General features: G+C 43.2%; 1 protein-coding gene across 13 annotated transcripts in view; it reads right to left on the bottom strand.

The window, feature by feature from the left end:
- Positions 1 to 628: 628 nt before the first annotated feature.
- The window catches only part of LOC116321355 (nuclear factor 1 X-type-like), a 109,745-nt gene continuing 95,330 nt past the window's right edge, over positions 629 to 15,043 (bottom strand). For 9 of the 13 annotated variants that reach the window (XM_039613536.1, XM_039613539.1, XM_031741178.2 and 6 more), the window contains 4 exons: positions 13,120 to 13,289; positions 10,694 to 10,841; positions 8,453 to 8,541; positions 629 to 5,482 (listed from right to left, as the gene is read on the bottom strand). In XM_039613536.1, coding sequence (XP_039469470.1) covers positions 5,468 to 5,482; positions 8,453 to 8,541; positions 10,694 to 10,841; positions 13,120 to 13,289 — 422 coding nt within the window. In that variant the 3' untranslated portion in view covers positions 629 to 5,467. The remainder of the gene's footprint in view (positions 5,483 to 8,452; positions 8,542 to 10,693; positions 10,842 to 13,119; positions 13,290 to 15,043) is intronic. The other 4 variants (XM_031741182.2, XM_031741184.2, XM_031741185.2 and 1 more) reach the window with 2 other exon arrangements.

Consider the following 15,043-nt stretch of genomic DNA (forward strand, 5'->3'; position numbering starts at 1 on the left):
CAGCTCTGTGAAGCTGCACCACTGCGAATCACATTGGGTGAAATGCAAATGCTCAGGTCACAATGCTACCAATCTGGTTTTTAACAAGTATAACGTTTAATAAGTTTCCCATCTCATTTTAGATGGGGACCAGTGCAGTTAAAGTTTTAAAGGTGATCCATATTACCAATACCAATATTCTTTCTTTGCACATTTTGCACCTCTATACCAAAGTTTCAAGAAATTAGCCTGATGGTGTTTTAAGAGAAAGGAACAGCACTGATGACAGAAACTGGAGATAAAATAACATAAATAAATTTATAACTTTGTTATAAAGTATTTAGTTTGCAATTAGTTTGACCAACTCATTTCATAACACGACATGAAAAGTGAATAAATAACCAAATTCAGCAGTTTGCCCTCTGGGCACTGCTGACATTCCACATTTGAATCTGGAACAAAGTGGTGGGGCATGTAGCCTGAATGTTTTCACATTCCCAACACCCTACAAGGAGACAAGTTCTTTTTTTAAGTTTGTAAGTCCAGTTTAGAAAAACTAAGGATTGAAGTATATTAACAGCTGTTCCTGAGGCAGTTCTTTTATGCATTATCCTACATACTGAAAGAATGACATGGCACAGCAAGATGGTACAGTCAAGAACATCCTTTTTATTCAATCAGGTGCTGCTCTTCTCAAACTGTGTTTTTCTTCTTATGGAAAAGAAACTGTAATTAACACATGCATTTCACCTAGAGCTCTGGGGGTGTTCTCACAAAGAAGTGGTGCTGCACTGAGGGCATAGACAGAGGCATAGAAGACTTGGGAGTGAGGGGGCCAAGGGTGCTGCCTAATTCACCATTAAACCATACACACTTAAGAAGAAAAAGAACTAAAATAAACAACAGAACAAAGACACGGATTAATCCTGCATGAGGTGGTCGGAGGAGAAAAATGGAGGGACTCCCTGGATCCTCAAAAATCTGAGAGATCAGGTTCATGCTGGCCTTTTTCTATCTGGTTGATGTGTGGAAAATGGCTAATACTGCTGAGGATTTCGGTGTGTGAAACCCACCTTAAAAATAGCAATAAAGAAAAAAAAAGATTCACTTTATAAGATTGGTTTAAATGGATGTGGTATTTATGCTGGAAAAGCGTCGCCCCTCTTTCAGCCTCATGCACGACAAGTCCGGTTATAAGGTGCTTGTAGCTTTCATTTTACAGTCCAAGGCATACTCAAAGAGAGCCTAAACGACAGCATACCCTGATAGCAAATATGAAAAGAACTCCAAATTAAAAAAGGAAACAAAAAAGAGGGAATAAAACAAAGCCAAAAAATAAATACCTTAAAAAAAGAGCAAACTCTTATCCTAGCCCATGCAGCCCCTTTCCAACTTCCCAAAGCAGTTCATCTATCCCTCTCAACCCTATTAATCTTCCCCTTAAACCTCTTGAACCCAAACCCCTGAACCACTGTCGTCCCTTCCTAACCCACCCAAGGACACCCCCAAAAGCCCGTCAGCGTAATTTGTTCACTTACATTAGCTGCTGAATGGAGAAGCTGAAGAAGATGGGTATGGTAATACAATGTGAAGCATACAGACAAGAATAACATGTGAGCTAACTGCATTCTGCTCAGACAAAAGTTTTTCGGCAATATTTTTTTTTTCATCCTCCCAACAGCGGAGAGGGCAGGAGAGAGAGAGAGAGAGAGAAAGAGAGAGAGAGAGAGAGAGACGGAGAGTGACAGACACACAGTTACAGACTACTCCAGTGTCTAAGAGAAAACAGACAGTGGAGACAGAGGGGAAGAAAAAAGCAAGAGCTGAACGAGAACAAGTTTTTTTGCCTTTTCAATTTTTTTTCTCATTTATCAATAAAAAGTAAAGAACTAATTCACACCAGTTTCCTTTTGTACTATATATATGTGTATATATATATATAGATTTGAAAAGGAAGAGAGGATAGAAGGGAAGGAACAATGGAGGGAATTCATTTTCGGAGCCGGAGGAAAGAGGTGCCCCTGATCGCTGAATGGGTGGTGACCTTTTGCCTCCTTACAGCACTCAGGGGCAACCTGCTACCTCAAGCTGTTTCAAGGAAAAAAACAAATGAAAAGAAAAAAAAGGGCCATCTTGATTACAAAATGGAGTCTGTGAACAAAAGGCACTTTCAAGGGACAACCTTTAACTGCTGGGAAACTATACACTACAGCACAAGCACTATAAGAGTCATTTACAGAGGAGGGGGTGGAACAGGGGAGAGGCTCACCTTGCTGCCTGTTTCACAAATGGCTCAGACCTCATATGTATGCCAGATTAAAAGCTTCTTTTACCCCTTTTCTGCTAACTGTACAGAAGGTCTCGGTCCACTTCAACGTCAGGTGTCTCAACACAGCCTGCTGAGCTCCATCCAACTCCAGATTTAGAAACATACTCGGATGATAATGGGAAAAAACTGATTTTGGGATGTGAAGTCTCTCCGGCAGTACTGGGAGAGACTTGTCATGTGTCAATGCCAATGTATGTGATAAAATGAATTAACTGGGAGGGTTTTTTTGTTTGCTTTATTTGCTGGTGAGTTTCAGGCAGTGCGCGGGTAGGTTATTTAAAGAGTTTCTTGGGCTCGACAGTATAGGTTTGCTTTATTTCTTCTAAGGGTTGAACCAAAATGCCTTTTGTGTCACAACCTTAAGGAATAGGAACCTCTCCCCCCACTTAATACAAATAGAAGAATACAAATAGAGAGAGGAATAATGCAGTTTCCTAAATGGTCTGTTATTTTTGTTCACTCATTTATAATAGTTCTGAATGTACTTTATAGTGTTAAAGCACCAGTTTTTCATCTGATGATAGAGATTTTTTTTTCTGAAGTTGTGTACATTTTTTTTTCCTTCAGCCCTCCCACATTTTTATAAACAAATGATTACACATATAACATTAAAAAAGAGACAAAGGAAATAAAAACAAATACCCCCAACTTACAAAGACTAGGATTTCTCGTGGCCCTCTAGTTTAGAGTCCCGGAGCATATGGACTTGAAACAAATACATTTTTTTTTCTCTTTTCTCTTAGCTTTCTTAAAAATCTCTAACAGACAAACACAATGATCTACCCAATGCATTGCACGTGGCTCAATCGACACATATTTTTCAATAATAATACTTTCCATCAAAAAACAAACACTTTTTTTTCTTCAAACCTACTGTCGATTTTTGACATGTTCATCTAGGTATTATAATGCTGCGCAGCAGATGGCAATGGCGTGTGTCGTTTAATTCGTATTGGTAACAATATGGTGATGTTACTGAAACGGGTTGTGGGGCGGGGTGGGGGAGGGGGGTAGTGAGCGGGGGTGAGAGTTCAGAAAATAACTAGACTGCCAACAAGCTCGTAGTAAAAGTTACAAAGGAGCATATATCATAAATATATATGTATAAGATCTCTCTCTCTGTTTTTACAAAAAAAAAAGAAAAAAAAAAGAGTTTGCAGTCCTCTATAAAGATCTGTCCTAGGCCAATGGTTTCCACATGCACCAACGCTACCATGCCCATGTAGCTTTAGCTTATATGTGGGAAGAGAACCTGAAGTCAAGTTTATTACTAATTGCATGAAGGGAATACAGAGGCACTTCCATATATTGTTATAGTCTCGATATATGGTTTTAGTACATAGAGCTAATGTTACTAGAGAGGCTGAGAACAAGCCCTCAGCCCTGTTTACTATCCCTGCAAAAACAGAACCAACAGCTAGGCAGTCCAGTTATTTTGTGAGGTCGGCTTTTGTTGGATTGTGTCATGACAAAAAATAATACCAACAGCGATTTCAGTGTGAACATTTACATAGAAAAATATGTCAAATTAAAAATACAAATTTTAAAATGAATGAAAAACCATTAAAAGGCAGTTTGGAGAACCAGTATAAAGGCTTCCCTTTATAAATTTAAACCAGGTTGTTGGTGGTGTTATTTTATATGTGCATCTGTGTGCGTGTGTGTGTGTGTGTAATCCTCTGGGTTTTCTTGTGAATAGACTACGGGACAAGGGGTGAAGCAATGCCAGGGTTGCGTGTGATGAGCTGTCGTTACTGTGCTGTCCATACATGAGAAATTTGAGAAACTGCTGTTTCCATTTTGCTGAAATTCGAGCGTGATACTATGTGTTACTGCAAACTAAAGAAAAATGTTATGACATGCAAGAGAAGGTTAAAACAATCCAGCTGAGACAAAACCAAAACCAAATCTGGAAAAAGAAAAAAAATCGCAAGTAAACAACTACAAACAAAATTAAAGCAAATAATATGAAGCCGATGCTGTGTGTGCCTTGTTGTAAAATCAATATCTATGGATTAAAACAAGATGATTTTGTGAGTGGTTTTGTGACCGACTTTTCTGGAAAGGTTGGTCTGCATGTGCTGCCTGCAAGCTTGCATGTGTGTGTGCATGTGAGTGCTGTATCTTTCAGGGCCTAGACTCTGATGTTAGCACAGCCCCCATACCTGCAGCCTCGATTCACTTCTCTAATCGCTCATCTGACCATCAGTGTGCAATACTGTTCATCCCTTAAAAAAAATTAATAGTGCATAGGTAAGGGGACGAGAGAGCACGTGTAGAGTTAGTGTTATGACTATCTGTGTGTTCACCTTCTTGCCTTCGTGCCTCATGGCCGTCGTTTCTCCCATAGCAGGACACCCTGGTACATTGACAGGTAAACAAAGACCAGCCACTTAGTGCATATGTGTCACACCATTGGACTGGATGGTGCCAGCATGATTGGCCAATCTGAAGTGAAACAGGCTCAGGGCTGAGCGGATGAAACAGTGGGGTGAGGGGACACTCAACTACGAGGCTGCAGTTACGGTTTTGCCCCTGACAAGCACCGAGCTCCAGGTGGGACAGGCTGTGTGGGGTGGTGGGTGTCAGGTGAGACCATGTACCTGGAGGAGAGATGCGCAGATATGGAGGCGTGCTATTTGGGTGGCAATCTTTACAACTTGCACATCTGACTTCACCATTTACCACTACTTGTTCTTTTTTTGGATCTCCCAGCCAATGCATGGAGTTTCATTGTGGAGACAACAAAATGGAAAAAAATCATTAAAAAAAAAAAAAGAAAAGAAAAGAAACAACAAATGTATAATTGGTCATTTGTCAGTTTGCCATATTGTGTTTCCTTTCTGACAATTCACGGTGTGTGAGACAGTTTCTCATCTTCTTCCTCCTCCTTGCATTCTGAGTCTGTCCACTCAATCTTGTTGAAGACTCCTGTGCAAAAGGGGACGAATGTTCCTGTTCAAATCGTGTTGAATTGGGAGTCCTCTTGGGGCAGCGTGGGGTTTTTTGGGGTTCTATAGTAGTACTTTGAATAGTGTTGGCGAGAGAGAAAGACCTTTTAGTGTCAGCAGTTTGTTCTTTTTCAGCGGCGATGTGTTTGTTTTGTCAAATTTCCAATTTTCATGACACAATTTTAGCTGTTGATTCAGAGAGGCCTTGTCAGAGGAACCAGGACTGTAAAGATAAAAAAAGAAGATAAATGTGTTTAGTTTTTCAACTCCCATCACCATAATTACATTTTGATTAAGCCACAATTCAATTCAGTATTTTTTTTTTGTAGTGTGCAGTGAGGAACACAGAAGAATACCTACCAAGCACATGCACAGAGACATGAAAGAGGATAAAGCGGTGTGGACTATGATGACAGAATAGCATTCTACACACAAGTTTTAATCCTTGTATCAATCAACAGTTTATGTTGAGGACATGTGCAACAAAACCTCAGTGCTACTGGTGCCAGTTATTATTATATCATTGATTCCCAACCTTGTGTTCAGGACTCCAACAACATATCACAAAATCAAACTGACAGGAAAAAAATATATAACAAAAACATATTTGTGAAACATCAAATTGTGAATATTTTTAATAATAATTTTTCTAAACTATTTATAATTTCTCCTCTTTTATCATTTTCAAATATTTAAATTCTCTCTGACAGAACAGTTTACAACCAGATACTGATTTTGTTTGAAGGCGTGATGCTGAACGGGAACACCAGGTATTTATCCACTAGGGGGCCACCTATTACCCCTTTTCTCCTTCACTTACAGTACTTAACTGAACTCAGTAACATACGGTGTCACAGAAGTTACTACCTTACCACTTGCTGCTTTTAAGAGGGCTGACTCAAGCTTTTTTACTCATTAAAAACAGTTGTGTTATTACAGAGTTACAAGTTCAACTAGGGCAGCATCTTTTGTGTCAGTCCTAAAGACTTCTCAGTAAGCAAACACGGGACTATTGCTGTTCTGTCATGGGCAACCAGTTTACATGTAAGGTGATCATCCTAATATGCCTGTGCTCTGTGGGCCAGAGTCGGCTCAGGCTACACTGTAAAACTACGGAGGGCAGCTACTCTGGGGATCCAGTTTCTGAGTTTGATAAGACGGCAGAGCGCAGGCTTTGGCACAGACCGAGCTGTTCTGGCTGCCTCTGACATTCCACAGGCCTCGGCCCGGTGAGAGCAGAGACTCACGGCACCTTCGACAGCAAACTCTGTGCCCCCACCCCACAAAAAAAGAAATCAGACAACGCAGAGAAAGTTTCAAAACCCTTAAACCTCCATCTATTCTCCACCACTCTACCTTACTTTGGTGTTTGAAGATAATTCCTCCTCCTGGCTCCAACTTCCTCTAACCCCCTTCTCTTTTCCCCTCTCACTTACTCTGGCTCTCTCAGTGTAATCCTTGGCAGTGGAAAGTGACCCCCCACTCCCACCCTCATGCCCCCCCCCTCTAACCCCCCCTCTTCAAGTCCAAGTTCAACTGCCTATGACATCATGTCTCGTTGCTGCGGGCAACCAGACAGCCAGGACGTGACTGTGGAGTGCAGCGAGCTTCAACTAACCCCCTCTCTCTTTTTTCCCTCCCTTTCTCTCAGTCCCTCTTACTTTCTCCATGCTTGCCGTCCCCCACCGCCCAGCTCTCTCTTCCTCCTGCATAGCTAAGGTTTCACCACCAGAGAGCTCCTCAGACCAGCTTTTCTCTACTTATTGCTCTGACGGCAGTGGGAAGACACTCTCTCCTTCTGTCTTGGCTAGTTGGCTAGCAGGCACCAAGGCGGGCTGGCAGGACTATCGTCTGAACCTCGCCATATGCCAGAGAACAGCAGGATAGGCAGAGACCTCTGTTACTCACTCTGGCTGACACTGTTGCTGACCTACTAGGCTCAGTAACTGGGAGCATTTGCCCAGGTTCTCGCTGTGTTTGCTGTAAACCCGGCAGAAATGTTCAAAGTGGACATTTTTCAATAATGTTTGATAAGCAATTGCTGGAGATAATAAGCATTTTGAACAGATGTAAGCTGCTGTAAAAGCCCTGTTGTTTTTTAGGAGGGAAAATGAGGGGCAAGAGATTTGGCACAGAGTTGAAGTGTATGTGCATATGCGCTAACACACATTTGGATGGTGTTTGAATCTCCCCTCGGTGCCAGAGCTACATCTGTAGGAGAGTGGTGCAGGTGGGGAGCTTGAAACTAGTAAAGGGAGCAGCAGGAAGAGCGAGAGGGAGAGAAAGAGGGAGAGGGTGGGCTGCTGATGCACAGGGGAGTGAAGGAGGGGGTTAAGCAGAGCTGTGCCGAGGAGGAATGCAGATTGTTTCCATGTGTGGGGAGGACAGGACAGCCGAGTTGGCTGCAGGCAGGTGCGGTTAGCCCCTAATGAGAAAAGTTGTGTTGGTGATGGAGTAGGCCCAAGACACTACAGCCCAGTGGCAGAGCACAGCCAAAGCTAAAAAACCACAATGTAGTGCACTACTGGCCTCACACGCTGCACTAATGCACACTGTGGGGCCTTGCAGAGATAAATCAACACTGCTGGAGCTGAAACTAACTGGCACTGCTTACAGTCACTGTGGGGAAACTACTGTGGTATCAGCACTGTAAACCAATACTGAAACTAAAGGCCTTGATACATGGGCAACACTTTATTACAATGGAGCTGAGCAAATTCACAAACAGTTGATGGACAATATCTGTTAAATGTTGAAAGCTTATAAAAAGCTTATAAACTAAGCTTGAATCCATGTCCGTGACAGCTGAACAACCCGATGAAAACGGTACGATACTCACGCTAAACTACTGACCTTGAGTGGAGACGGTCTGAGGAAAAAGTTATGATTGGCTTTCCACAATATTTATATCATTTATAGCTGCTGGGGTCGTGTGCTGAATAACCGATCGTAGCACGTTTTCGGTGCACAGCCATTGTCTGAGTATTGCCTCTGTATCACGGCCTTCACCCTGAATGTCATGCTTGTCCATTTAAACCATGGAAAGTTGTATGTGTGCACAGGACTGTGCAGCGTTAGGCTTGCAGCGGGTGGTGAGGGAAAAGGAAGAAAAAGACATAAAACAGAGGGGGAGGAGGAGGAGGGAGAGGTGGATATGTGGATGTTAATTAAATGAGGGAGGTTGGCGGGGTACCTGGGTCTGCTGGGGGATATTCAGAAAGTTGTCCCGTGTTCCGATGCCGACAAACCGGTTGGGAGCTGTGGAGCCTGGCGTGGAGTATGCTATAAACAGAGAGATACAAGTGTGTACATGCTTTTACACACACACATACACACTCAACTTTCTATATATTTAATCTACACTACTATAAACCTGCTTAGGCTCTTGCAGTATATCTGTCAAATAAACTGGTGGGAAAGGGTCAGGGATTCTGATTCTGTATTAGTCACATGGGTGATTTGTTCATGCTGTGGACAGGTTCACTGTTATTCAACCTAACCATTTAATCTGTGGTTAAGAAGGGGGCATAATGTAATGATTAGTGCTAACATGGAGAAGCCTTCTGTTAGCCACAGACGCTCCTCAGCAGCCCCTGGCTTCAATAACAAGCCACAGTGATCACAGAGAACCACCAATGATTCACTGTAGACTTGATAAAAAGTTGGTCTATGGAGGAACTGTACTCATCATCACTGCTCCTTTTGCATTTAACAGGTTCACAGGAGCATCTTGCCTACACAGTGACACCACTAAAGAATGCCACAGGATCAAATTTAGGGCAGTTGTGCTCACTGGACTCCAACATGAAGGCTGAGTAAAATCTTTACTGTGCATGGCTTGAGTGAGTTGAGGGGATGGGAATGTGTAGGGGTGACAGCGACAGGGCTGGAAACTGATGCATGACTGAGGGTGAGAGTGTACCGTGTGTGTGTGTGTGTGTGTGTGTGTGTGTGTGTATGTGTTTCATGGCTGTAATTAAGATATCTTGAGAATTAAAGACAAAATTAGAGGGGAAAGAAAAAAAAATACACTGATAACAGTCACCGGGATGAGAAAAGAGACGGAAAGTACGATATTTATTTATATAGATTTTCATATAAATAAATAAGAGTGACATGTTAATCTGTGAGAGCTGGAAGGAGGGAGGGGAGAAAGACTTGATAGGACAGGAAGAGGAGAAAAAGTTAAAACAAAAAGAGGAGAAGGTGCCCCCGTTGCTCCGTCCAGTGCCCCCTCTTGGTGTGCCTCTCCCATGGCCCGACTCTCGTACTGCACCTGTCTGGGTGGAACCAACCAAAGCCTCACCACTCTCTGCCGACACTCCTTTCTCCCACTCCCCCGGTATAGCACTAATTAGATAAGTTTGATTAGATTTCATCATTCATGTTTAGAGAGATGGGTTGTTCTTGTTATACTGTGATTTTCATGTTTTTTGTTGTTCTCAATTTTTAATTGTTGTGAGATTTGTGTGAAGGTGGCAAGGGGATTGGGTGGGTAAAGTGGGGCATGATGTTTTTTTGGAGTCCACGCCAACTGCCCTAATTTTGTTCCCTTAAAAAGAAAAAAAGAAAGAAAGAAAGGAAAAAGAAACAAAGAAAGGAGGGTGTGATATCAAATAAAGTAGAAAGCAAAAACGAAATGAGAGAAGGGGGTAGATTGTATTGCTGCTGTCACAGACAGACATGCAAAGTCTGCATTGATCAAAGGCTTGCAGCTACAGAGGCAACGTGCACAGGGCCCTGCTCTGCTCTGCTCTTCCAAACTACAAAACACATCAAAAAGAAGGGAGAGAAACTACACTGCCTCTTGTGGTGCTAGCAGGAAACCCAACACCAGAGAAAGAAAAATAGAGAAAAAAGACTTCAGGATAGGGAAAAGTAGGAGGTTAAGGTGGTTTGCAAAGACATGAGGAGAGAAAAGGAGACTGAATTTCAGAGGAAGACAGAGAAAGCGATACAAAGGAACCTGACAAGGGATCTCTGGTTTGGCAAAGGCGTGGCTTCTGCCTTCTCAAAATCGGTTCTTGCTGGTTCTGTACAGCAGAGTATATTGGCAGTCGATAAGATGATAGGAGAAACAGGACTGAAGCTCTCGGGGCTGCTGAGTGTTTGAGTAGATTCCATCTTACTGGTTAACTTGAGTGGAAACTATAGCAGTAGCCATTGTAGGAGCCCCAAACCTGTGCATTTCCAGGAGTTAAACCAGAAGCTTGCACTGCACATAAATACTGGGACTTCTATGATGGCTACGTCTTTTCTAGCCTAAAAAACTTCATCTGGTATTGGGATACATAAAATTTGCAGCCAGGTAGGGGCTAACAAACCTATGAGGGCCTAAAATTGGTTCGGACTGGTTTCTAAAAAAAAAGTCTGTGGGGAATATGGGGCATTAATAGTGGTTTGTGGGGAGGAGTGGGAGTGGGGAGTGACTTACACGGAGATGCGGGTGAGCTGAGTCCGCCGTCAGTCGGCGTGCTGATGCTTTTAGAGTCGGGCATGGGGAGGGGCACAGGGCGAGCCACCGGGGGTGGCGGGGGCAGCAGGAAGGAGCCCGGCATTTTGCTCTGGCCACCTCCATTAGGCTGCAGATGGACCATACAGACAGGGTGAGCAGGACACACCCCAAGAATATACAGTATATAGGAAGCCAGACACACACGTACAACACAAAGTCACACAGACAGAGCCCCATTTAAATACTGGAGACTCATATACAGACAAACCCATACAGAATCCAAACAGACAGACTGAAACACACCCATACATGCACACAGGGTCGAGGGAGACTCACACAGCTTTAAGACAAAACAAAAAAATATTGCAGTCTGGTCAAAAGTAGTGAAATAAATAAGATGTGGAAAAGTGATGAACATCGTCACACACAGGGGAAGAAAAACTGAGTTTTCCATGAGGGACAGTGAGGGATTGTTAAGGGAAGTCGTTGCGGCGCAATGTAAGAATTTTAAAAAGAAGGAGAAAATCAGCAATGTGTACAAGATGTCTTGGTGCTTGCGTGCCTGTCCATCATGTAAGTGCAGATGCAATAAAAAAATATGTTACTGTTTCTTTAGAGTGTGAAGTAACGTGAACAAAGGATAATAGGTCATGAAAAAGGGCTTGAGGAAGTTAATATAAAAAGCCAAGTTTGCAGTAGAGGTTTACAGTACTACCTTATTTAATGTGTGTCAGAATAGTTCAGAAATACCTCTGAAAGACCAGCTGACTATCAGCTGTATGCTGTGTTTTGCTGATTGTATCTGTAGCTTTCAGCACAGTGAGTATGGGATTGTTATTGGGGAGCTCATCTGGGTATCACCCTTTACTAAAGTTTCACCTAATTAGACCCACGGCACTTTGAAAAGGCTCAGCTGTGTCCCAGAAATCCCCTCTTCAGCTTCTGCAATGAGTTTCCTCTCCATCTACAGCTGCACACTAGCTCCCACAGCTTGGTGTGTTTCAGTAATCATCTTTTAAATCCTTCTGCAGTGTGACTTTTTTTTTTTTTTAGCATTTTACTCTCATATACATAAATGCTAAATAGATAACTATTGCTGGTTATTCGGTTATCTATTATTATCTATTATACTATTATCTATTAAATATCTGCCACAACATTAAAACCACGGGCCTACTACCGTCTAAGTCCCACTCGTGCCAGCAAAATAGCAAATCCAGATCTAGACCTCAGAAACTGTTCTGTGTAATGAGGGAGCTGAAAGCTGTAAGTCCTGTAAGTTAAAAAGTGGAGCCTCCATGGATCAAACTAGTTTTTATATCCCACATAGACTGAATTGAGATCTGAGGAGTTTGGAGGTGAAGTCAGCACACTGAACTCTTTGTCATATTTGTCAAACCATTTCTGAACAATATTCATAGATGTCATCCACACGATCCAAGATGTCCCAGCAGACCACCACACTGCCTCCACCAGCTTGCCTTATTCCTGTTGTGCATTGTCAAAAGACTGACACACATCTGGCCACCTTCTTCCATGGTCTAGCTCTGAAGCTCACATATATCCCAACCTTTATATACCAGGTCCATTGTAATCCAATAATAAATAATATTCAGTTCACCTTTCACCGGTTTACATATTGTGGCTCGTTGGTGTACATTACTCGGTCTCAACGCCACACATTATGCCAAGAAAATTATCATGGCATACTGCGAAGGGGCATGTACCGCTAGAGAGAGAGTTTTGGAGAGTAAAGGAATGTCACAAAGGATGACAGTCAATAAATCACTACTGGAGCACAGATGTAGTCTTTAAATATCTACTTCTGGTTTCTTCCAAGGATACTCTCCAAATAGAATTAATCTTGATCTGTCTACAAATCTGGTCTCGCCAAAGTTTTCAGCCTTGCTTCTCTAAAGTAAACGTTTAACCCAGCGCATACCTACAATATGGCCGGCCACACTACAAAGGCTTCTGTTCCTGACAGACCCCACCCCCATCTGAACATTTCAGATGGGCATGATCTTCCAATTCTGGGAGAAGGCATAGCATTGTATTATATTGAGCCTGTGATGAAAATGTGCTCTGGCGTCTTCCCCCATAATTTCCTCCAGCTGAGTTTTTTTCTGATTAAGCACATCTGGCCCCCTCCTCCTGTTGATGTATTTGCCCTGCGACCATCCCTGGTGGAGCCGTTTCACTTCATAAAGATTGGTCTGTATGCAGGTTTTGGCTTACTGCGCCTTCTGTGTATTTACTTGTTTGCACTACATCCTCTTCCGTAACTTCCATTAATAAATACACCAGTTTTAATAATGTTTCATAGTAGTTTGTTTTCCAAACTAATGTAGCACACCATCCTTCAGGCACTGCTCCTCCTCTTGCAGGATCCATAGAAAACTTACCTGTGCGCTGGGCTGGCCTGTGCCGTCGGTGCAGACAAACTGCACAAACTCCTTAAGCGGGTCCTGGTGGTGATGGTAGCGTATGGTGGGGTGGGTGAAGTACGGGCTGGACTGCTGGATGATAGAGGAGGAAGGGAAGTGCAGGGCTGAGGCTGAGGCACGGGGACTCCCTGAGAAGAAAAGGAGATAGGAGACAGGAAAGGAAAGGGAAGGAGGAGGAGAAGCATAAAAAGAAGAGAGACCAAAAGTGGAAAAAAATGCAGTGAGCTTAAGGTCATTCTGTTGTATTTCTACACATACACAGCACACTATGATAGAGAGTACATGAACATGCACACCTACGACACCTACGCTACCATGAACATGCATATATTTTAACTAAGCGCTAAGACAGCTGGCATCAATGTCCAAGTTGTCGTTTAGGCCCATTATTGTCCTAACGCAGAAAATAGCTGTGACACTCTCTTGTGGTTGACTGACTGAAGCTGTTTCTGCTTACAAATGACTGGCATTATCCCTGGCTATTGAGCAACATCTGGTCCCATTCATTTTATAAATCAGCCCACTAGATTTCTCTGTACCTCTGGTAAGCCTGGCATCGCAACACATGCACACACACAGTTTCACAGCCACATAAACGCTAGCGTGTTACAGTATTTTCTGCCTTCTGCTCCCTCTTCATTTCTCTCTCTCACCCACACACACACACAAACTGCTCGGGTATGACAGAGTCACACTCACACACGGACACACACACTGGGTTTTTCCACTTTTGTTTTATTGCTTGTCAGTGATGTGTAATCAATCAGCAGCGTATCCTTGCTGTGCGGTTCTGCCCAGTAGTTTGAAGCTTGAGAGAGAATCTCCCCTCTGCTCCCAACCGACCACAAAACACCTCCCAGAGACATTAGTCAGCCAGCCAGCCAACCACACACACACACACACACACATTCACAAACTAGGCTCCACTGTCTGTCCTGTCTGCTGTGATTCTATGGCTTTGGCAATTTGGCACACCAAACTAAAGAGGCAAGCTGCTAGGTGAGGGGAGTCTGGCGTACAAGCATCTGTGATTATGTCTGTCACCTACTATCTCTTGTGGATACTGTACTCACAAAGTGAAGTTCAAAGTTTCCATGTTTGGTGAAACTGATGTTCAAGCCCTTTTGTGTCAGCACCGTGCCTGTGCGTTCTCTTTGTTTTGTGCGTGTTTCCGTGTCAGTATGTGTAGTTTTGTAGTGCATGCATATGAATGGGTTGCCGTGTCTGGCGCAGCTTGCATGTGTCTTTTTACATACAGTATATTGTTGTGTGTCTGTGTGTAATCGCTGCCACAATGGCCGACACTCCAGACTAATATAATCAGGCAACAGTTAATCTGGCAGCTCTCCATGTGAGTCTGGAGCCAAAAACAGGACGTAAACCATCTCGCTCGTACCCCTGAGCAGCCACACTCGCTAGACCTATACACCAAGAGTTAACAGCTTCAACCCATCCAAGGCAAGCCATGGTTGATAACTGCTTTCCCCCCCTATTCCTTTCTAGCCCCATCTCTCTTTTCATCCCCCTCTCCTTCCCTCCCTCCCGACATCCTCCAGTCTCTTTATAGAACCAAGGCCTCCGAGGGACATTCCATTTGGATGGCAGCCATTTTAGCACAGAGAGTCCTCCACAAGAGTGTAAATTTACACACACACGCTTGTGTGCATCAGTGTGTACGTGCACAAACGCACCACGACACAATCTCTGAACGCCGCCTCATTACAGCCTCTCTATTACATGAAAACCTTTCGCCAACTGTCTAACACACAAACACACACAGACATACATACACGCAGTTTGGAGAGTGCATGAAGTTAGTTGGGAAACAAAGAAAGCTGAGCTAGTCCCTGACACCTCGTGCGCAAAACAGGAGGAAATTTTA

This window comes from Oreochromis aureus, linkage group 6, assembly GCF_013358895.1.
Source record: "Oreochromis aureus strain Israel breed Guangdong linkage group 6, ZZ_aureus, whole genome shotgun sequence".
Taxonomy (NCBI): Eukaryota; Metazoa; Chordata; class Actinopteri; order Cichliformes; family Cichlidae; genus Oreochromis; species Oreochromis aureus.